The sequence below is a fragment of the Heterodontus francisci genome, chromosome 9, assembly GCF_036365525.1.
Source record: "Heterodontus francisci isolate sHetFra1 chromosome 9, sHetFra1.hap1, whole genome shotgun sequence".
NCBI classification, from domain to species: Eukaryota; Metazoa; Chordata; class Chondrichthyes; order Heterodontiformes; family Heterodontidae; genus Heterodontus; species Heterodontus francisci.
In genome coordinates this window covers 51,312,341-51,334,405 of record NC_090379.1, presented here as the reverse complement: position 1 = coordinate 51,334,405, position 22,065 = coordinate 51,312,341, and the positions used below count along the sequence as shown (strand labels likewise).

Genomic DNA, 22,065 nt, shown 5'->3' with positions numbered 1-22,065 from the left:
AACTTCCTTTTTACCATTTTCTCAAAGTGTAAATAGTGAATGGATGCGATAGTTAATATTCACAAGGCATCTTGTATACCACACACACATTCCTTTCCATCATTCCACTGTTGGTATAGCTAATGACATCTGCATGAAATGAGACGTTGTGTCAATCATGTGCCTTACTCCTTGAAAAAGGTTGGCCATGATCATTGGAAAATTCTGCCTTGGATGGAGGAATGGCTGTCATCAGACACATGAGTAGAAAACGCATCAACTCTTTGGGAGACGTACAGGATAAGCAATGGGATATGACGAGGTTGGAGGTGAGCTGCCAGGAACAGGTTGACAATGGCAGGGGTTGTCTATAATGAGGTGTCACAGTTTCTAAATGTTCACCTTATTGTAAGATATCCTATTGTTGCTCAGTTGCGTCTTCAAAATCACACATGAGAGTTCACCCTCCTAACATTATTCCCTTTACAACCCTCCTGGATGAAAATTAGAATGTGAAAGATGCCAGAATTGGAGGAGCAGAGAAATCTTCAAGGGTTGCACAACTGGAGGAACTTACAGAAATAGGGAAGGATGAGACCTTGAATATAAGGATGAAAATGTTATAAATGAGTCGTTGCCGTACCATGAGCCAATGTAAGTCAGTGAGCATAAGGGTGATGAATGAATGTGATGTGATGCAAGTTAGGATACAGGCGGCAGAGTTTTGGAAGAGCTTAAGTTACGGAGGGGGCAAGGTGGGAGATTGGCCAGGAGAGAGTTGGAATAGTTAAGTCTGAAGGTAACAAAGGCATGGATGAGGGTTTCAGCAGCAGATAAGCTGAGGCAGGGGTGGAGATGGGCGATGTTACAGAGGTGGAAGTAGGCGGTCTTGGTGACGGAAAGGGTATGGGGTCGGGAGCTCAGCTCAAGGTCAGGTAGGACACTAAGGTTGCAAACAGTCTGGTTCAGCCTCAGACTTTGACAAGTAATTGTTTCTGCTTTAACTCTGCTTTCCACCCTCAACTAAACTGCTTTGGCATGTTCTAGTGCGTGATGTCAATGCTGGCAGTATCAGCCACTAAGAGATGATTTGGAACAGAAATCACTCTTTTATAATTTTTCCAGATAATCATTATCAAGGCAACAGTTAGCATTTCTCAGATGGAGTGGCAAAATGCGATCTTTAAATCACTGATAAAAATCTCCAGAATTGCATGGAATTTAAAAAAGAACCTGACTGGGAGAAATTTTCAATGTAACAGCAGAGCAACAGCAGTTCAGGCACCCTTCATAGGAACTTCCTGAAATAAAAACAGAAAGTGCTGGAAATACTCAGCAGGTCAGGTAGCATCTGTGGAGAGAGAAGCAGGGTTAATGTTTCAAGTCTGTGACCTTTCATCAGAGTGATTTCCTTCACAATTGACTTCCGATATTATAAACCAGCAGCCCTGATTAGAAACAAATGGAATAGAGGAATGCACCTCCAAACACACTGGTAAAAATCACAGGAATCTCATGTGGCAGAAATGGAATTATACTTATTTAATCATCATATACCTGTGGTCCTGGTTAAAACTTTGTGCAATATGTTCATGTGAAGCATAAACACCAGTATGGACCAGATGGACAGAATGGCCTGTTTGTGTTCTGCAAATTCTATGTAATTCTAATCTATGTAATATGTAAATTGAATTCATACGCAGAATGCCCATGAGAGGGAGCTGTGCAACAAGCAAGTAAGAAAGTGGCAGGGCTGTTCTGATAAAGTGTCATAGTTGAAACTTAAATCTATCTTTTCACTTTTCAAATACTTGAAGTCATGTACCCCAGCAATTTCAGTTTGAATTTCAGATTTTCAACATTGTATTTTTTTTTATTTCAAAATGCCACACTCTGGTGTATATATTAGCGAATATCTATACCATTTCCTATCTATAATACCTGAAAAATTATTTGTTCGCACTTACTATCTGCACAAATTAACTTTGTATTGTCATATTTTCCAGCTCGAAGTGTGGCAAGGTCCAGTTTCACCCCAGAGAAATTTCCCTTGTTGTGAAATGCAACTATTGATGAATTTAAATATCCTTGAATTTTCTCAGCTGATTGCCACTTGTCATATGCCTAAGACTAACAACTGTCAGACACAGAGGCATGTACTGCTTTTCGTTATTTAATTTGTTTTAACAAAAAAAATGATGCTTGAAAGCTCTAAGTGTGACCTGAGTTTTGTTGTATAGTAATTCGAATGGTTTCTTATAGCTGTGAGACAGAGAGAAATGGAGACAAGTAATGACACAAGTTCAGGAACCAATCGCAAAACAGCAAATTAAATGTTTGCTAAGATCCCTTGGAAAGTGACAAGCAAGTATACCAGACATGGGATCCCCAACGGCCATAGTTACCAATGATTGGTGATGCTGCCAGTCATAATTTTTCTAAGCTTTCCGAACAAGGGAAGATGAAGGCATTGTATGACAGGCAAGCAGGAACAGACTTAGCTCGATTGCAATTAGAACAGAAGGTCAGAGTTCTCAATCATGCATCAGAAACTTGGTATCCTGTAGAAGTTGGTAGGATATGTGACCAGCCCAGGTTGTACAAGGTCCAGATACCCTATGGTGCGATTCTCAGACAGAATGGAAGTCAATTCAGAGAACTGTATGACAAACCTACATGTGACAATCCTGTGGCATCGTGGAAAAAACGCTCAAAGACAAAGTCTGAAGATGAACGTACAGAGACTATTGTTACAGCAAGGTGGTAAGGGATGTGGGTGGTGCCCACTGTTAGACTCATAACTGACTGCAGGAAGTATTTTTGTTTCTACGTTTTAAATCCCTTTGTGCTTTATTTGTCAAATAATCAGAGAACAACAGGTTTTCTTATAGGTTTTAAACAGAAGATTAACTATTTATTGAGCAATATTCATTCCCAAAATTGAATCAACCACACCCACACACGCATTCACACACACACTCACAAGAAGAGATCGAGAGAAAAAGAGGTAAGTTGTTTGAAGTGAGGTAGATATTCGGGGTTCATGGTAAACCTATTGAATCTTCTCAGAGGTCAATTTCTCTTTTAAAGTTGCAGGCCTGGATAGTTTGTAGATTTTTGATTTGGTTGAAATTTCAGTCTGGGAATGGTGATCACTTTCAGTTCTCTGTTGCACAAGTTGAAGTGTAGAATTCACAGCAGGGCTGCTTCTTTAACTTTTGCTGGAGATCTCAGCTCTCGGCTGGGCAGGCTTTTGGTAATGTTGTTTTGATTTTTTCCCTCTCTCTCTAGAGAGTTACTATTTTAAGGTGAACAATTCTCTTACATGTTGCCTCTGTTGGGAGACACAGAGCCCCCTCCCCGTGGTGACCAACAATGGCCCAGGATGTGGCTACTTCACACCTTCTTTGTTTCAGGATAGCCCATTCAATTCAAAAATTACAGAGAGGTACAAAAATTATAGAGTAATTTTAATGGAGGACTTTAATTATCCAAACATAGACTGGGATAATAGTAGTGCAAAGTGCAGTAAAGGGCAAGAGTTCCTAGAGTGTGTTCAGGAAAATTTTCTACAACAGTATGTAGCTAGTCCAACATGAAAGGAGGCTCTACTAGACCTGGTTCTTGGGACTGAGGTGGGCCAAGTGGATCAAATATCAGTAGGAGACCATTTAGGGGATAGTGATCATAGTATCAAAAGTCCGAGTGTTCCAAGCGTCCTCAGTACCTTGCTCTACGACAGCGAGACCTGGACAACGCATGTCAGCCAAGAGCGACGTCTCAACGTATTTCATCTTCACTGTCTCTGGAGAACCCTTGGCATCAGGTGGCAGGACTGTATCTCCAACGCAGAAGTCCTCGAGGCGGCCAACATCCCCAGCATATATGCCCTACTGAGCCAGAGGCGCTTGAGATGGCTTGCCCATGTGAGCCGCATGGAAGATAGCAGGATCCCCAAGGATGTTTTGTACAGTGAGTTCGTCACTGGTATAAGACCCACAGGCCGTCCATGTCTCCACTTTAAAGATGTTTGTAAATGCAACACGAAGTCCTGCGATATTGATCACAAGTTGTGGGAGTCAGTTGCCAGTGATCGCCAGAGCTGGCGGACAGCTATAAAGGTGGGGCCAAAGAGAGGCGAGTCGAAGAGACTTAGCAGTTGACAGGAAAAGAGAAAGAAGTGTAAGGAGAGAGCCAACTGTGTAACAGCCCCGACAGCCAATTTTATCTGCAGCGCCTGTGGAAGAGTCTGTCAATCTAGAATTGGCCTTTATTGCCACTCCAGGCGCTGCTCCACAAATCACTGACCACCACTAGGTGCTTACCCATTGTCTCTTGAGACAAGGAGGCCAAAGAAGAATAGAAAGATCATAAGGTTTAGGCTGACTGAAAAAGGGCAAGGAGCAATCCTCTTTTTAATTCATTCATGGGATGTGGGTTTGTTGGCTAGGCCAGCATTTATTGCCCATCCCTAATTACCCTTGAGAAGATGGTGGTGAGCTGCCTTCTTGAACCGCTGCAGTCCCTGTGGGGTAGGTACACCCACAATGCTGTTAGGAAGGTAGTTCCAGGCTTTTGACCCAGCGACAGTGAAGGAGCGGCGATATAGTTCCAAGTCAGGATGGTGTGTGGTTTGGAGGGTAACTTACAGGTGGTGGTGTTCCCATGCATTTGCTGCCCTTGTCCTTCTAGTTGTTGGAGGTCGTGGGTTTGGAAGGTGCTTTCTAAGGAGCCTTGGTGTGTTGCTGCAGTGCATCTTGTAGATGGTACACACTGCTGCCACTGTGCATCGTTGGTGGAGGGAGTGAATGTTTGTGGATGGGGTGCCAATCAAGCGGGCTGCTTTGTCCTGGATGGTATCAAGCTTCTTGAGTGTTGTTGGAGCTGCATGCATCCAGGCAAGTAGAGAGTATTCGATCACACTCCTGACTTGTGCCTTATAGATGGTGGAAAGGCTTTGGGGAGTCAGGAGATCAGTTACTCGCCGCAGGATTCCTAGCCTCTGACCTGCTCTTGTGGCCACAGTATTTATATGGCTACTCCAGTTCAGTATCTGGTCTATGGTAGGCCCTAGGATATTGGTAGTGGGGGATTTAGCGATGCTAATGAATGTAAAGGGGAAATGGTTAGATTCTCTCTTGTTGGAGATGGTCGTTGCCTGGCACTAGTGTGGCGTGAATGTTACTTGCCACTTATCAGCCCAATCCTGGATGTTGTCCAGGTCTTGCTGCATTTCTACACGGACTGTTTCAGTACCTGAGGAGTCGTGAATGATGCTGCACATTGTGCAATCATCAGCAAACATCCCCACTTCTGACCTTATGATTGAAGGAAGGTCATTGATGAAGCAGTTGAAGATGGTTGGGCCTAGGACACTACCCTGAGGAACTCCCGCAGTGATGTCCTGGAGCTCAGGTGATTGACCTCCAACAACCACAACCATCCTCCTTTGCACTAGATATGACTCCAACCAGCGGAGAGATTTTCCTGTGATTCCCATTGACTTCAGTTTTGCTAGGGCTCCTTGATACCATACTCTGTCAAACGTTGCGTGGATGTCAAGGACAGTAACTCTTACCTCTTGTGTTCTGTTCTTTTGTTCATGTTTGAACCAAGGCTGTAATTAAGTCAGGAGCTGAGTGACCCTGGCAGAACCCAAACTGTCACTGAGCAGGTTATTGCTAAGCAAGTGCTGCTTGATAGCACTGTCGATGACACCTTCCATCACTTTACTGATGATTGAGAGTAGACTGATGGGGCAGTAATTGGCCAGGTTGGACTTGTCCTGCTTTTTGTGTACAGGACATACTTGTGCAATTTTCCACATTGCTGGGTAGATGCCAGTGTTGTAGCTGTACAGGAACAGCTTGGCTGTTCCAGGGTAAGAATAATTAACTGGGAGAAGGCCAAAGTCAGTGGTGTAAGAATGGAGCTGGGGTGAATAAATTGGAGTCAAAAGCTGGCAGGAAAACCAGGTGAACAATGGGCTACCTTCAAAGAAGAGATAGTTCAGGCATAGTCAAGGTATGTTCCCTTGAAGAGGAAAAGTAGAGCAAACAGACCCAGAGCTCCCTCGATTAAAAAAGAGGTAGAGATTAAGATAAGAAGAAAGGGTATGCTTATGACAGATGCCAGGTAGAAAATACTATTGAGAACCAAGCTGAATATAGAAGGTCCAGAGGGGAAGTGAAAAAGCAAATAAGAGAAGTAAAGAGAGCATGAGAAGAGACTGGCTGCTGGCATTAAAGGAAATCCCAAAGTTTTTTTATCAGCATATAAATAGTAAAAGGGTGGTAAAAGGAGGAGTGGGGCTGATTAGAGACCAGAAAGGGGATTTACACATGGAGGCAGAGGGCATAGCTGAGGTATTAAATGAATACTTTGCATCTGTCTTTACCAAGGAAGAAGATGCAACCCAGGCAATGTTGAAAAAGGAGGTAAGTCAGACACTAGCGGGGTTTAAAATTGATAAAGAAGAAGCATTAGATCGGCTGTCTGAACTTAAAGTGGATAAGGCACCAGGGCCGGATGAGATGCATCCAAGGATATTGAGGGAAGTGAGGGTGGAAATCACAGAGGCACTGGCCCTAATTTTTCAGTCTTCCTTAGACTCAGGGGTGGTGCCAGAGGACTGGAGAGTTGCAAATGTTACACCCTAGTTCAAAAAAAGGATGTAAAGATAAGCCCAGCAACTACAGGCCATTCAGTTTAACTTCAATGGTGAGAAAACTTCTAGAAAAAATAATTTGGGACAAAATCGATGGTCACATGGACAAATGTGAGTTAATTAAGGAAAGCCAGCATGGATTTCTTAAGGGAAAATCATGTTTAACTAACTTGCTGGAGTTTTTTTTGAGGAGGTAATTTAATGGAGGAGGCGTTTTAATGCAGACTCGATGGGCCGAAGGGCCTCTTCTGCACTGTATTATTCTGTGATTCTGTAACAGAGAGGGATGATGAGGGTGGTGATGATTGTTGGTGTGGTGTACATGGACTTTAAAAAGGCATTTGATGCAGTGTCACACAACAGACTTGTGAGCAAACTTGTAGCTCATGAAATATAAAGGACAGTAGCAACATGGATACAAAAATGGTTGAATGATGGGAAACAAAGAGTAGTGGTTAATAGATTTTTTTGGGCTGGAGGAAGGTATGTTGTGGAGTTCCCCAGGGATCAGTGTTGGAACCCTTGCTTTTCCTGATATATATTAATGACCTAGACCTTGGTGTACAGGGCACAATTTCAAAATTTGCAGATGATACGAAACTTGGAAACATTGTGAACTGTGAGGAGGATAGCGTAGAACTTCAAAAGGACATAGACAAGTTGGTGGAATGGACACACAGGTGGCAGATGAAGTTCAATGCAGAGAAATGTGAAGTGATTTATTTTGGTAGGAAGAACATGGAGAGACAATATAGAATAAAGGGCACAATTCTAAAGGGGGTGTAGGAGCAAAGGGACCTAGGTGTAAATGTGCATAAGCCATTAAAGGTGGCAGAACAGGTTGAGAGAGCGGTTAATAAAGCAAACAGTATCCTGGGCTTTATTAATAGGGGCAGAGAGTACAAGGGCAAGGAAGTTATGTTGAACTTGTATAAGACACTAGTTCAGCCTTAGCTGGCGTATTGCATCCAAATCTGGGCACTGCACTTGAGGAAAGATATGAGGGCATTGGAGAGAATACAGAAGAGATTCACAAGAATGGTTCCAGGGATGAGGAATTTCAGTTATGAAGATAGATTGGAGAAGTTAGGACTGTTTTCCTTGGAGAAGAGAAGGTTGAGAGGTGATTTGTTAGACGTATTCAAAATCATGAGGGGTCTGGACAGAGTAGATAGAGAGAAACTGTTCCCACTCGTGACAGGATCGAGAACGAGAGGGCACAGATTTAAAGTATTTGGTAAGAGAAGCATTAACACACTCTTTGCCTTTGTCCCAGGACAGCTTTGCTATTTAATCTCTCCTGCCCTCTGCCCTATCACACACTTCCCCTTTTGTTCTCTTTCCTACCATCCCTCCCTCCCCCTCCATCCCCTTCATTTAAGGAGAACTCTGATGGAAGTTTCAGAGTCTGAGATCACTGGGAAATGTTACTGTAGTGTGGGGTCACTGAGGAATTGGATAACAGGATCCAGGAGCAATTAAAACCTAATTCTTTTTTAACCTTTGCCAGTTCTGATGCAATGTTACAGACCTGAAACATTAACTCTGTTTCTCTCTCCACAAATGCTGCCTGATCTGCTGAGTATTTCCAGCACTTTCTGTTTTTATTTCAAATTTCCAGCATCTTCAGTATTTTGTTTTCATTGAGATTCAACTAGCTTTACTGTGACAGCCCCACTGTACTAACACTATACTCTCCTACTCATTATAACCTACATGATTTAAAAAAAAACTCAAAACTGAGCTATCCTCAGAGAGGCCTGGATTTCTACTGAATATTTTCTCCCCAAAACAGTGAAAAAGAAATTGCCAACTACTGTTGTGCATTCTGACTAAATTCTGAAGAATTTCACAACATGCTTCAATAGGTTTATCATTGGATTTATACTCACAGCAAGTGCTCATTTGATTTTGGCAGATTTTATTCCCTTGCAATGATGCCACATTCTGCTTCTGAACTCAATGTTGCTGCATCCTAGGATCGAACTCAAACATGCTCCTGAACCCTGTTATCCAATTCCCCAGTGACCCCACACTACAGTAACATCTCCCAGTGATCTCAGACTCTGGAACTTCTATCAGAGTTTTCCTAAAACTCCGAGACACCAGTCCTAGTGCTCTCAGATTCGTATAGGTTGTAATACTTTTTAGTTGCCCACTAAACATGCAATAAAAGTTTATGTATTCAGCTGTAAATTAATTTTTAATGGCATGATAATTCTTAATTACTGTCAAACACTCCCTCTTGCACTGAAAATTCACTTTTACAAATATGGAGTCTCATTCCTTCAGATTTGAATTATTGTTGGAGATTAAGAAAAATATTTTATTTACATTTTCTTTCCGTCACTTTTAATCACTCAGTTTTAATCCCATATTTTTATAACCCCATATTCCCTCATTTTATTTTGCTTTCTGTACATGATTTTACATTGAATTAAAAATTCTAATTTACACTTCCTGGTTTAGACTCTGCATGCCTTAGTTGGTTGAGGAGACATGCTATTGCATTCCCTGCTCACATATGTTCCCTATAGAAGGTACCACACTAAAAAGGATCTCTAATTTCCATACATAACCACTCAAAAGCCCACAAAAAGTCTGTGGGCAGTTATAAACATAATGAATGGCAAAAAATGTTCATTTGATGCAAAATCCAAGCTTTTGCATTATCAACATTATATTCCATCACTCCACATCTGTATAAGGGCTATATTTTATGATTTAGCACTGCTAACATAGATCTCTTCATGTTGGAAATGAGTGTCAAAAATTTGGGTCTCAATGTCAGTGCAATGAATTCACGGCCCATGCAGCTTTCCATCTATTGATTTTCATTTTAATAGATGGAAAGTTGTGCAGGCTGTGAGCTGGGTACACTGACCTCCAAGCCAAATTCTTCATATTCATTTCCAATGAGCTGAGCTCTGCACTGAGCACTAAATCATAAAATTTGCCCATAAGTAAAGTTAATGTCTGATGAATTGTGTTTAAGATGCAAGCAATAAAAAAATGGCTGCATAGTAAATATTTGGCTCTTTGATCCTAATGTTTGTATAAACATGTTGTTATTTTCAAAATTTTATGTTTCAAACAGAGCCTTTTTGAAGTTTACTTGCTAAATGCATATTTTTTTTTCTTGAAGTGATCTCTTAAAATAAAAGTAAAAAACTATTTTCAAAGCTATCAATTTAGATTTTGAAGAATCATACTCTGTAATTACTCATTTATCTTTCAGTGACTATAAAATTTAGTTTTGGAATAATTTTTGTTTTTTGAATAAATTAGAGATTTGCCTGCTTGAATAGAACAATTTATTTTGCTAGAAGTGATATTCTTTGTTAACATTTGCAAGACAATAAGAGTTAACACATTTTATACCTCTAATATAGGCGTGCTATTTAGCTTTATTATAAAGATTTCATATATTTTAACAGGAAAGCAGCATACTTATTGCCTTACATATACAATCTAGAAATGTGTACAAGTGTAAAGAGTTATTTAATACTTTATAAACATTCAACAAAAAGTCTGTCGTTCCAATGTGACCATATTTTTACTCAATCCTTTGTCTATTAAGATTGAGGTGAACTATTCTAATATGCAACAAACAACTATTTTGAAGGCTATCTACAAAACCATGCAGTGAACAAGCACACTACATGTGTGCCTTTTTACTGATCTGAAGCTGGACAAGACCACCTCTATTTGAGACATGCAGAGAAACTCTGGCAAAAATGCACAATTAAAATATATAAATTTTATGCTTGGAGGATAATGGAACAATTGTTTAAAATTTAAAAATTCTTTGCAATTGATAATACATTGTAACCATATAACACATAAAAGTTCAAAGTAAGTTTCAGAATAAACAGTAACTAAATAATAAAGATTGTACCCAATTATTAATTTTTTCTTTCAAAGGACACTCATAAATTGTTAGTATTTGCTGCACATTTGACCCAGTATAACTGGACACTTGACAGTACTCTGTATCATCCTTACCTTGCTAAATCTAGACTATTAATACAACTGGTACTGCGACTTATCTAGTGGCTGAAAGCATCTGAAAATACTTTCTGTAATATTTTATGTTCCAGTTTACATTGAGCCTATAAAAAATATGTTTACCTCCTCTTTTATGATGCATTTACATTACAAGCTCAGTGTTGGTGTGCAGCAGTTTCGGGCTTAGTGCCAGCTCTAAACCTACGGACTGTAAACTGTGGACCAAAGCCTGAACTGACTCCAAAGTGACACTGAATGAGACTACTTTCCAGGGTGACTCACTCCTCTTATCTTGTTGGGTCATGATTCGAGATCCAGGCTGCATTTACATTACAAGTGTTGTGTTGGTACAGGGGGAAAGAGATGCCTCCATCTGCCAGTGCCAAACACAGTATTTCAAGTACCACAATACAGTAATGTAATTTGAATATATAACATTTTGCTCCTTGAGAGGAACATAATGTTCTTTGAACTTAAAATGCCAGTATAAGGACAACTCAGTTGAGATATTTCTCAACTATTTCCCACTCAGACATTTCAAATATTTCCAATATTTCCAAAAATGTTTGTCTGCTTTAGATGTAAATCCTGTCGTACAAACTAAAAGAATGTAAATTTAACAAATATTCAAAAAATATGATGGACATTCAATAATATTGCATATATTAGAAAATGCATTCTTGAATTAGTGTCAAATGTGGATTAATTTATGATGCCTCCAACATATTTCTCTTTCATTTTCTTCCACTCTTCTGAAACAAAGATAAGACAAAATCAAGTTATATTTTTCAGACAATATGAAGCATCCAACTCAAGTGACTTAGATATTTTTTCTGGCTATTAAAAGTGGAAGCTTTAATTCCTTTCCCTTTTTCTACAATACCTGCTATTCTTAAGGCTTTGATTGTCATTGCAGTGTAGTTTCATAAGTGCCAGGTGTCCTTCAACACCTAATCCAGTTGACCATTATCCGAGTATAAACCTTAACAGTGAGAGTAGGGGGTGACCTGCAGAGGACATTTTTGTTAATGTCTTTCATCTTTCCACCTGCCCACATCCATGTACTTCTGGTAGAATTCACTGCACAGTTAACAGAAGCATGGCCAATTTTCACCACTTCTTCTAAAGGTAGCATGTCCAGAGATTGAAAATGAACTTTTCTGATTTGTATGCCTTGGACTTAGAGACCTTTAAGGCAATTTTCCAATTTTGTGCTTCCAGAAGGAGCTGCGAGTGCATGTCGGAAATTCAAGTCTTCTCTACGTATAAATTGCCAGTATGTGTTTAAAAGTTGCCAAGCGAGGCTTCCCATTGAGAGTACAAAATCAAAACATTACCCTATGCATCGCTTCTGCCATCAGGAACATTTAAATTCAAGTAAAAATCGGCTTATGAAACTACATGAATGTCAGTAGGATCAGAAGTTTGGTACACTTACTGTTAAGCTATCAAACTGCATCACAGCTATTAGATTATTAATTTCCTGCTTGCTAAGATGAATAAGATAAGGCAAATAGATTTAAAGAGTGATCTTACTGCATAGGGAAATAAACAACTGACATTTGGACACTACAACACATATGAACAAAGTGAAGAATGCTAAATTTTCTTGCGTTAGGATTTAAGATTTATATGTAGTAAGATTCATGAAAAACTGACACTTAGCTGGTTTACAGTTTGGATTTATAAAGGATAGAAACAGCTGAAGTGTAATATATAATGTTTATGGTGATTATACAACCTACTACTTTCTGATCAAGTGATTGATCAAACATGACTACTTTAATGGCTTATTTTCTCTTCTAGATAATAATTGGTGCTTTGGTGGGTTCACAGTCCTCTGCTACTTCATTCAAGTCGATATTCAAGTCTAAGCAGGGCAGTAAATTCACCATTGTCATCACAAATGTCCACACAGGCACATTTCACAGCAAGACGCACTTGTTAGGTGATTAGGAGAAGGAACTGCCTGAATTTCATTTCAATTTAGTTGGGAGTGCAAAGGCCAATTGTACAACCCACCATTGCTTCAGCTGAGATTAGCTAAATCAGCAAAGACCAGGTTCTGGATGTGGACTTTCACAGTCTGTGATACTGGGGATAATCTGTTTAGACTCAAAGTCTGTTGCCTGGAGGGGAAGGGGGAAATCAGTCAAGGTCTCTCTTCCGGCTCACGAACCCAATAATCAAACTTGTTGGACTGTAGTTCTGTGCCAGACCATTGTGTACGTATAGCCATTGAGCCAAATTGGGAGCCAATGGCGAGTGTAAAAGTGCTGAATGTCGACTAAAGAATGCTGTTGTAGTTACCGGTCAGATTATTGTGGTTCTCCTGCTATGGTGTAAATTCAGATAAAAATATCATGAATGTGCACAAAAAAAGGTCCTATGTTGACAAGTCCTACAAAAAAATAGATTCAAAATGACATGTAGGTTTTTAAAAACTTTGTTCGCGATAAAAGATTTAGGTAGTGAAAATGGACTTGGGTGGCGGACACAAAACATGTGGGATCCTTTTGCTGCTGGTTAAATAACACATTTGATATTCAACTCTGTTGAAGTCAATGGAAGGGGATATCAGCAGAGTGTCTACTGAGGCAATACCACCCATTTTACATCCCTGCCCAAGTTCAATTTCACCCCAAATACTCTTAGAAACCGAGTACAAAGAACAAAACAAAGAACAAAGAACAGTACAGCACAGGAACAGGCCATTTGGCCCTCCAAGCCTGCGCTGATCTTAATGCCTGTCTAAACTAAAACCTCCTGCACTTCCGGGGTCGTATCCCTCTATTCCCATCCTATTCATGTATTTGTCAAGATGCCTCTTAAACGTCGCTATCATGTCTGCTTCCACCACCTCCCCCAGCAGCAAGTTCCAGGCACTCACCACCCTCTGTGTAAAGAACTTGCCTCACACATCCCCTCTAAACTTTGCCCCGCGCACCTAAACCTATGTCCCCCAGTAACTGACTCTTCCACCCTGGGAAAAAGCTTCTGACTATCCACTCTGTCCATGCCACCCATAACTTTGTAAACCTCTATCATGTCACCCCTCCACCTCCGTTGTTCCAGTGAAAACAATGAGTTTATCCAACCTCTCCTCATAGCTAATGCCCTCCAGACCAGGCAACATCCTGGTAAACCTCTTCTGTACCCTCTCCAAAGCCTCCACATCCTTCTGGTAGTGTGGCGACCAGAATTGCACGCAATATTCCAAGTGTGGCCTAATTAAGGTTCTGTACAGCTGCAGCATGACTTGCCAATTTTTATACTCTATGCCCCGAACAATGAAGGCAAGCATGCCATATGCCTTCTTGACTACATTATCCACCTGTGTTGCCACTTTCAGTGACCTGTGGACCTGTACGCCCAGATCTCTCTGCCTATCAATATTCCTAAGGGTTCTGCCATTTACTGTATACTTTCCACCTGTATTAGATCTTCCAAAATGCATTACCTCCCATTTATCCGGATTAAACTCCATCTGCCATTTCTCCGCCCAAGTCTCCAACCGATCTATATCCTGCTGTATCCTCTGACAATCCTCATCACTTTCCGCAACTCCACCAACTTTTGTGTCGTCAGCAAACTTACTAATCAGACCAGCTACATTTTCCTCCAAATCATTTATATATACTACAAACAGCAAAGGTCCCAGCACTGATCCCTGTGGAACATCACTAGTCACATCCCTCCATTCAGAAAAGCACCCTTCCACTGCTACCCTCTGTCTTCTGTGACTGAGCCAGTTCTGTATCCATCTTGTCAGCTCACCTCTGATCCCATGTGACTTCACCTTTTGTACCAGTCTGCCATGAGGGACCTTGTCAAAGGCTTTACTGAAGTCCATGTAGACAACATCCACTGCCCTTCCTTCATCAAATCATCTTCGTCACTTCCTCAAAAAACTTGATCAAGTTAGTGAGACATGACCTCCCCTTCACAAAACCATGCTGCCTCTCGCAATAAGTTCATTTGTTTCCAAGTGGGAGTAAATCCTGTCCCGAAGAATTCTCTCCAATAATTTCCCTACCACTGACGTAAGGCTCACCAGTCTATAATTTCCTGGATTATCCTTGCTACCCTTCTTAAACAAAGGCACAACATCGGCTATTCTCCAGTCCTCTGGGACCTCACCTGTAGCCAATGAGGATACAAAGATTTCTGTCAAGGCCCCAGCAATTTCCTCCCTTAGTATTCTGGGGTAGGAACATAAATAAAGGCCAGTATTTCCTCTGTAATGAAATGGTTCAGTAATAGTGCTCACTGAGAGCAGTCAATTTACATGTAACAAAGTAGCATCCTTTCACTCAATGAAGTGCCCAAATAGAAAATGATCAAACGTGCTGGAGTTTTAACAAAGTATGTATGTTTGACTCATACATACCTCAGTGCAACACACAGCTTTTTTTTGATTTATTGCTCGTTTTTTCAGGGTGGTCATCTGTTTTGAAATGAAAAGTAACCATCAAACAATTGGATATTCAACAAATTACAGTTCAGAATAAAAATCAAGATTTATCAAAAATATAAGCATAAAAAAGTATAGGTATAGTGTTTTTAAAAGGCTGGGCATGATTATTCTGCTTCAATAAAAAATAAACTACAACAGACATGGATTATCCATAGGGAGCGAGAAAGAAAAAGAGACAGATGCATATGAAAGACATTCAGAAAATAGGGAGCAATTTGCCTCATTGCTTCACTGGCTGGTGAAAGGGGATTAGAAAATGCCCATAGCAAAACAATTCAGGGTTCAGTAAAGCAATTAACCTGCTGCTGTGTTGTTCTACAATATTGCATGGTTCTTAGCTCTTTAAGTGGATTATGATTTTACTGAAAAAGTATTGAATACTTCAATAAGTAACACATCTGCAATTTGTAAAAGCTCATCGAGTACAGGCGGAGGAGGAAACAGGTTATCTTCCCTTCCTTATTGCAGTTTATATGTAATTGATCGGGAATGAATTTAAATAGTTTTCACTTCCACTACATTGATCACTTATTGCATGAAGAAGTTCTTTCTGACTATACTAAATTGTCTTTTCACCAGTCTTGTGCTCTGTTTTACTTTATCTGTATCAGTTAATATTTTATACACCAGTACAAGGTTCCATCTCAGTCACCTGTTTTCAAGTTGACGAACTCCAGAGTTTCCTCACAACTCAAAACTCTAATGCTAGACATTAGCACCCTTCCGCCTCTACACTTTGACTCAATGGCATAAATGCTTCCTTTGTGGCTTTCCAATCAAACGGGACTCAAGTTACAGTATCTTTCTTGGATATATATTTAATTAATTTAGCAATTCAGTACAGAATTTTTTTTTGCTACTCTACATTGATTTGACATGTCAAGCCTACAGTCATCGCCACATCAAGCTCAACTTCATTTTTACTTAATGTCAATTTGGCTCAGTGGTAATGCTCTTGCCTCTGAGGGAGCGGTTTGGGGATCAAGGGCCACTGTAAGACTTCAGCACTTAAGCTCAGCTGATACTTAAGCATGTTAGTGAGAGAGATGAATTGTTTAAGGTGCTGCCTTTCCAAACAAATGTTTAACAAAACCCCCAGGTGCCTGTTCAAATGGACGTTAAAAGATCTTACTTAAAGAGGAGAAACTAAGATTTGTCATAGTGTCTTATCCAGTGCTCATCACTCAACCAGCACACCAACAACACACATGAACGAATGTTATCTTATTTTCCATCTAAGAGACCTTGCTATGTGCAAATTGGGCTGCTGCATTTTCCTCCAAACCAACATTGACTACACTTCAAAAGTAATTAATTGGTTTCAAAATGCTTTATATCCTGAGGATGTAACAGGTACTATATAAATGCTAGATTATTCTTTCTTCTATGCCATCAATGTTGCATGCATCACACTAACTTTACAATTCATTTGAAAATGCAGCACCTCCCATGCTAAATTTGATCTACCACTATACACATTTTATCTAACTTTTTTGGGGGATTCCTAACTGCTCTTAAATCAGCTTAAAACTTGATTTACCACTGGGATAGTTACACTCAAGTGGGCCAGCAGTTGCTGGTTGATAGTGTGTGTTGAAATGCAGTGTAATTCACAAAAGTGCAGAACAAGGATTATTTCTTGCAGCAGATTACAGGGTTATTCACTGCTTCCAAAGGAGCTTTATCCACCAAAACACAGGTAAGGAATTGAGGTGTTACTGTGCACCCTCACAATCTTCTATCCATTAATGGGCAGAAAGTCATGAAATACATAGAGAGCTAAATTGTGCTATCAGTGAGGCTCCCCATGGATAATAGTGCAACAAAATTGGCCACCAACATTCTAGAATTGCATGGAATTGTTTAGGTAATTCTGGTGAGGTTATGTAGGTTTGTAAACTGGATTTGTATTTTCACAAATTAACAACCTTAAATATAGACAAGAGAATCATTTTAACTGCAGCTCAGTTTTTTCATGTTTCATACATTTAAAGTGCAATATTTTCTGGTATGTTACGGATGGAGTGAGTGCTTGGAAGAAACAGAAAACAATTACCTCTGACTTTTTTACTTTTTTCATCTATTGAGTTCCTGGCAGATGATTTTGCTGAAGATGTACTTGAAGCAGATTTCATAGAATGAGTTTTTGAGCTTATAGAATGTGATTTAGAGCCAGTGTGTTTGAGTTTTTGTTTAGGATGGGAAACATTTTTGTCAGGAATGGTTTGGTCCACATTTTGTGAAATTGTCATTTCAGTGACTGTGCTTGTCACTGAATCTGGCACACTAAGTGTAGGGCCAACATGCTTGACATTATCTTTATTTTGGGAGTTTCTTTCATTAGAAGCTTTAGATAAATTCCCATCTACATTAGTGCTAAGAGAGAGATTTTCTTCCTCTCTGCACACAGTATTGACATTATCTTCACTGTGACATTGTTTCAACTGTTCATGATCTTTTGCAAATAGTATTTCAGAGTTAGATTTAGGGCTTGCTTTGCAAATATTTTCTTTATTTACTGCACTTGTGGACAGGTCAGGATTTTTGTCAATCACATCCTTATATTCTGATGCAGCTTCAGATACATTTATTTCAGGGCGGGATATGTGTTCAGCAGATGACTGGTGTGTAGTATTCTGCACTGCTTTTTGAGCAGGTAACTGTTCAGCAGATGCTTGCTGGGTGACTACCTCCGCCGTGAGAACAGAAATATCATCTGAGATTTTTGATACAGTTGTACATTGAAGATCCATTGCTTTTTCTTGGTCTTCTGCAGAAGGGACACTTTGGTCTGTAAACACATATGAATAAAGTATTGTGCATCTATGAAAGGGAGAGCTTACTCCATTGTTGATAGTGTTACTTTAAATAGTTCAAAGAAAAACCTCACTACCACTGCTGCATCCCATTTAAAAAAAAAATAGTTACCACAGCATTCATCAATACATGTATTTAATTATACTGAAACCTTTCAAAGACAGTCCTTGAGGAACTATAAAGCATTTCAAAAGTTTTCTTTAATTAGAAAGAAAGGCATAATCACTACATGTTATAGAACACAATGGTACAACATAATGGTAGATCAAGATGGGAGGAAGAGGAGTTCATATATAGCAGGTTGCTGGAGATGCAAAATTTAAATAGCTGACATGCATCAAAACTACACAAAGCATGGAGAGATAAAGTTCAAACCCCAATTTTTTTTTTGCTAAATTATAAAATGAAACTAATAGAGGGCAATACACCTTGCTTGAAAATGAGATGGAGGGCATGGATGGACAAATTCATAACCCAATTTGGCAAAACTGGTGATTACAGGGATAAATTATGTCAAGATATAGGAAAACCAAACCAAATTGAAATGGTTTAGTATAATCACATGGAAATATATGCACCGGAAATTCCTAACAAAAAACTGAAAATGGCGCATACAAGCATTATATGTATCCTTTCCAGTCTAGTCCTGAGCCATTTTGTCCTGTGTCAGATGAGAGTTTTTGCCCCCTGATTTAATACCCTACCCTAAAGCACCATTTTGAATATTGCATGGTGTTTAAAGTTTTTCAGCTTTAGCCTACTCTGTAAAACAAGGTAAAACATAAAAAAAGCAACAATTCCAGTGCAAACAAAAAGTGAAACTCACAAAAATAGATTTGCCATTATAGCAAATAATCTCAGGTTTGAATTGACACCCAGGCCAATAAGTCAAGATGAATTCTGTCATTTTCACTTTATATCTCAAAAAGAATGACAGAAAATCACCAATTATGATTTATTTTTGTTTGAAAAAAAAAAGAGCAAGCACATTTTCCATTGGACACAGCTTCTAAATAAATGAAAAGGCACATAATTCAACAAACTTTTTTAAAAAAGTTCCCAGAGTAAAGCAAATGTATTCAAAAAATTTAAGGTTATAATGCAATTTTGTACTGGTTAATAATGATTTGCCAGATTAGTAAAGATATACAAATTCAAGCTTCCACAAAGCCTGTATTTATTTTTAATTATATATGCACACACCCATCTATTTCAGCAAGCAATTTTAAAGCACGTACACTGTAGCGTATCAAGCAGTATGGAATTAACCTTTATAAACTTCAGATGATGCAAGGTGTATTTTCTTTGCCTAATGAAAGAATTGAAAATAGCAGGTATTGGGAATTAGATAACTAGTACCTGCAGATACCAGTAAAAATGTTGAGGTGACAATCAGGTCAGTTTGGGAACACTGCTATTTTAGATAAAAGCAAGCAAAGCTTACAGTTTGAAGCCAGATGCATGCAGGCATGTGATCTTACCCAATGATATTTTCCCCTTACATGTTTCAGTAATAGAACTTTTTGGAGGAGACAGAGTTTCGCACCTGCTCCTGGCAGTCTTCTTCAATTGAAAACCCTTTCTTATGTCTGACAGAAGAGCATCAATAATACATTCCTCCTCTTGCTTTATTGGTGATTTATGAACTATAAAACAAAGCAGTTACAATTTACTAGAGCTTCTCCAATATTAAAAATTATACCACAAATTTCAGACCAGCCATAAGCATCTTTGACTCAAAATAAAACTGGCAATAAATGGAGAAACTTGACACATGATACAGCAACATTGCATGAAGACTTAGATCAGCCATTCATCATGACGTTAACTGGATCACCATTTTCATATTAGTATATTTTATATTAACATTGGCGTATAATGAGCAATTCCATAACACATCTGCTCTTAAGCAAAGTTTAGTGAATAAAGACAATCCATTCAATAAAGATAAAGTAATTTAAAAAGTACAATATAAAAAGTTGTCATTAAGAGAACCACACCCCCTCAACATGATCCACACTTACTAACTTGTCCATTCTCTCCTTTTTGTCTTTTAGCTTCTTCTTCTTGAAGCTTTTGTTTCCTCTTCTCTGCTTTTGCAATCTGATCCCTTCTGAGCTTATTTTCCTTTAACCACAAGAAAAAAATTTTTCCAGCACCAACATGAAAATGATGAGGCCTGACCAAAACAGCTACCCACAGATGAAGGATGAGAGAAATCCATAGGAGGGGGGTCACTCTGACTGCCTGTCGCGCAATCTCATCAGTGCTTGGATGGCACTAGAGAAGAAGCATGCAGTGTCTGCCACTACATTCAAAGCCTTTTGCAACCTGTGGGCTCCACAGGAGCAAATTATATAAAATCAATCATGACAATGATAGCCTGATTAGTTTTACTAGGAACACAGTAGCATGAGTAGGCCATTCAGCTCGTCAAGCCTGCTCCGCCATTCAATTAGATCATGGCTGATCATCTACCTCAATACCACTTTCCCACGCTACCCCCATCTCCCTTGATGTCATTAGTATCCAGGTGTAAAGATAAACCTAGCAATGACAAGCCAGTCAGTTTAACCCTGTTGATGGGAAAGCTTTTTGGAAATAATTACATGGAATAAAATTGACAGTCACTTGGACAAGTGTGGATTAATTAAGGAAAGCCACCATGGATTTGTTAAAAGCAAATCTTATTTAACTAGTTTGATTGAGTTTTCTGAATGAGGTAACAGGAGGGGTTTGATGAGGGTAATGGGGTTGATGTAGTGTACATGGACTTCCAAAAGGCATTTAATAAAGTGCCACATAAAATAGGCTTATCAGCAAAGTTGAAGCCCATGGAATAAAAGGGAAAGTGGCAGCACGGATACCAAGTTGGTTGAGCGGCAGGAAATTGAGAGTAGAGGTGAAAGGTTGTTTATCGCACTGGGGGTAAATACACAGTGGTGTTCCCCAGGGCTCAGTGTTAGGACTACTGCTTTTTCTTGATCTATATTAATGATTTCGACTTCGGTGTACAAATTTTAAAATCTGTAGATGACACAAAGCTTGAAAGTATGGTCAACTGTGAGGAGGATAGTGGTAAACTTCAAGAGGACACAGAAAGGCTGGTAGAATGGGCGGACACATGACAGTTGCAATTTAACACAGAGAAGTGTGAAGTAGGAAGAATGACGGGAGAAAATATAATATAAAACGACACCACTCCCAAGGGGAAATGCAGGGTACATGTGCACAAATCATTGACAATGGTAGAGCAGGTTGAGAAAGTGGTTAAAAAAGGCATATGGGATTACGGACTTTAAAGAGCACAAAAGCAAGGAAGGCCAACAGGCCTGAGGAGAGGACACGAGAAGTCATTGGCGGATAGGATCAAGGAAAACCCTAAGGCTTTCTATAGGTATATCAGGAATAAAAGAATGACTAGAGTTAGATTAGGGCCAATCAAGGATAGTAGTGGGAAGTTGTGTGTGGAATCAGAGGAGATAGGGGAAGCGTTAAATGAATATTTTTCGTCAGTATTTACAGTAGAGAAAGAAAATGTTGTCGAGGAGAATACTGAGATACAGACTACTAGGCTAGATGGGATTGAGGTTCACAAGGAGGAGGTGTTAGCAATTTTGGAAAGTGTGAAAATAGATAAGTCCCCTGGGCCAGATGGGATTTATCCTAGGATTCTCTGGGAAGCCAGGGAGGAGATTGCAGAGCCTTTGACCTTGATCTTTATGTCATCATTGTCGACAGGAATAGTGCCGGAAGACTGGAGGATAGCAAATGTTGTCCCCTTGTTCAAGAAGGGGAGTAGAGACAGCCCTGGTAATTATAGACCTGTGAGCCTTACTTCGGTTGTGGGTAAAATGTTGGAAAAGGTTATAAGAGATAGGATTTATAATCATCTTGAAAACAATAAGTTCATTAGAGATAGTCAGCACAGTTTTGTGAAGGGTAGGTCGTGCCTCACAAACCTTATTGAGTTTTTTGAGAAGGTGACCAAACAGGTGGATGAGGGTAAAGCCGTGAATGTGGTGTATATGGATTTCAGTAAGGCGTTTGATAAGGTTCCCCACGGTAGGCTATTGCAGAAAATACGGAAGTATGGGATTGAAGGTGATTTAGAGCT

At 39.5% G+C, this 22,065-nt stretch overlaps 1 protein-coding gene across 8 annotated transcripts in view; it reads right to left on the bottom strand.

The window, feature by feature from the left end:
• Positions 1-9,988: 9,988 nt before the first annotated feature.
• The window catches only part of LOC137373746 (inverted formin-2-like), an 85,112-nt gene continuing 73,035 nt past the window's right edge, over positions 9,989-22,065 (bottom strand). For 3 of the 8 annotated variants that reach the window (XM_068039025.1, XM_068039027.1, XM_068039026.1), the window contains 5 exons: positions 19,973-20,075; positions 19,430-19,594; positions 17,188-17,922; positions 15,045-15,101; positions 9,990-11,406 (listed from right to left, as the gene is read on the bottom strand). In XM_068039025.1, the coding sequence (XP_067895126.1) occupies positions 15,046-15,101; positions 17,188-17,922; positions 19,430-19,594; positions 19,973-20,075 (1,059 nt within the window). In that variant the 3' untranslated portion in view covers positions 9,990-11,406; position 15,045. Of the gene's footprint in view, positions 11,407-11,537; positions 11,662-15,044; positions 15,102-17,187; positions 17,923-18,226; positions 18,869-19,429; positions 19,595-19,972; positions 20,076-22,065 lie in introns of those variants that run through there. The other 5 variants (XR_010975686.1, XM_068039028.1, XM_068039029.1 and 2 more) reach the window with 5 other exon arrangements.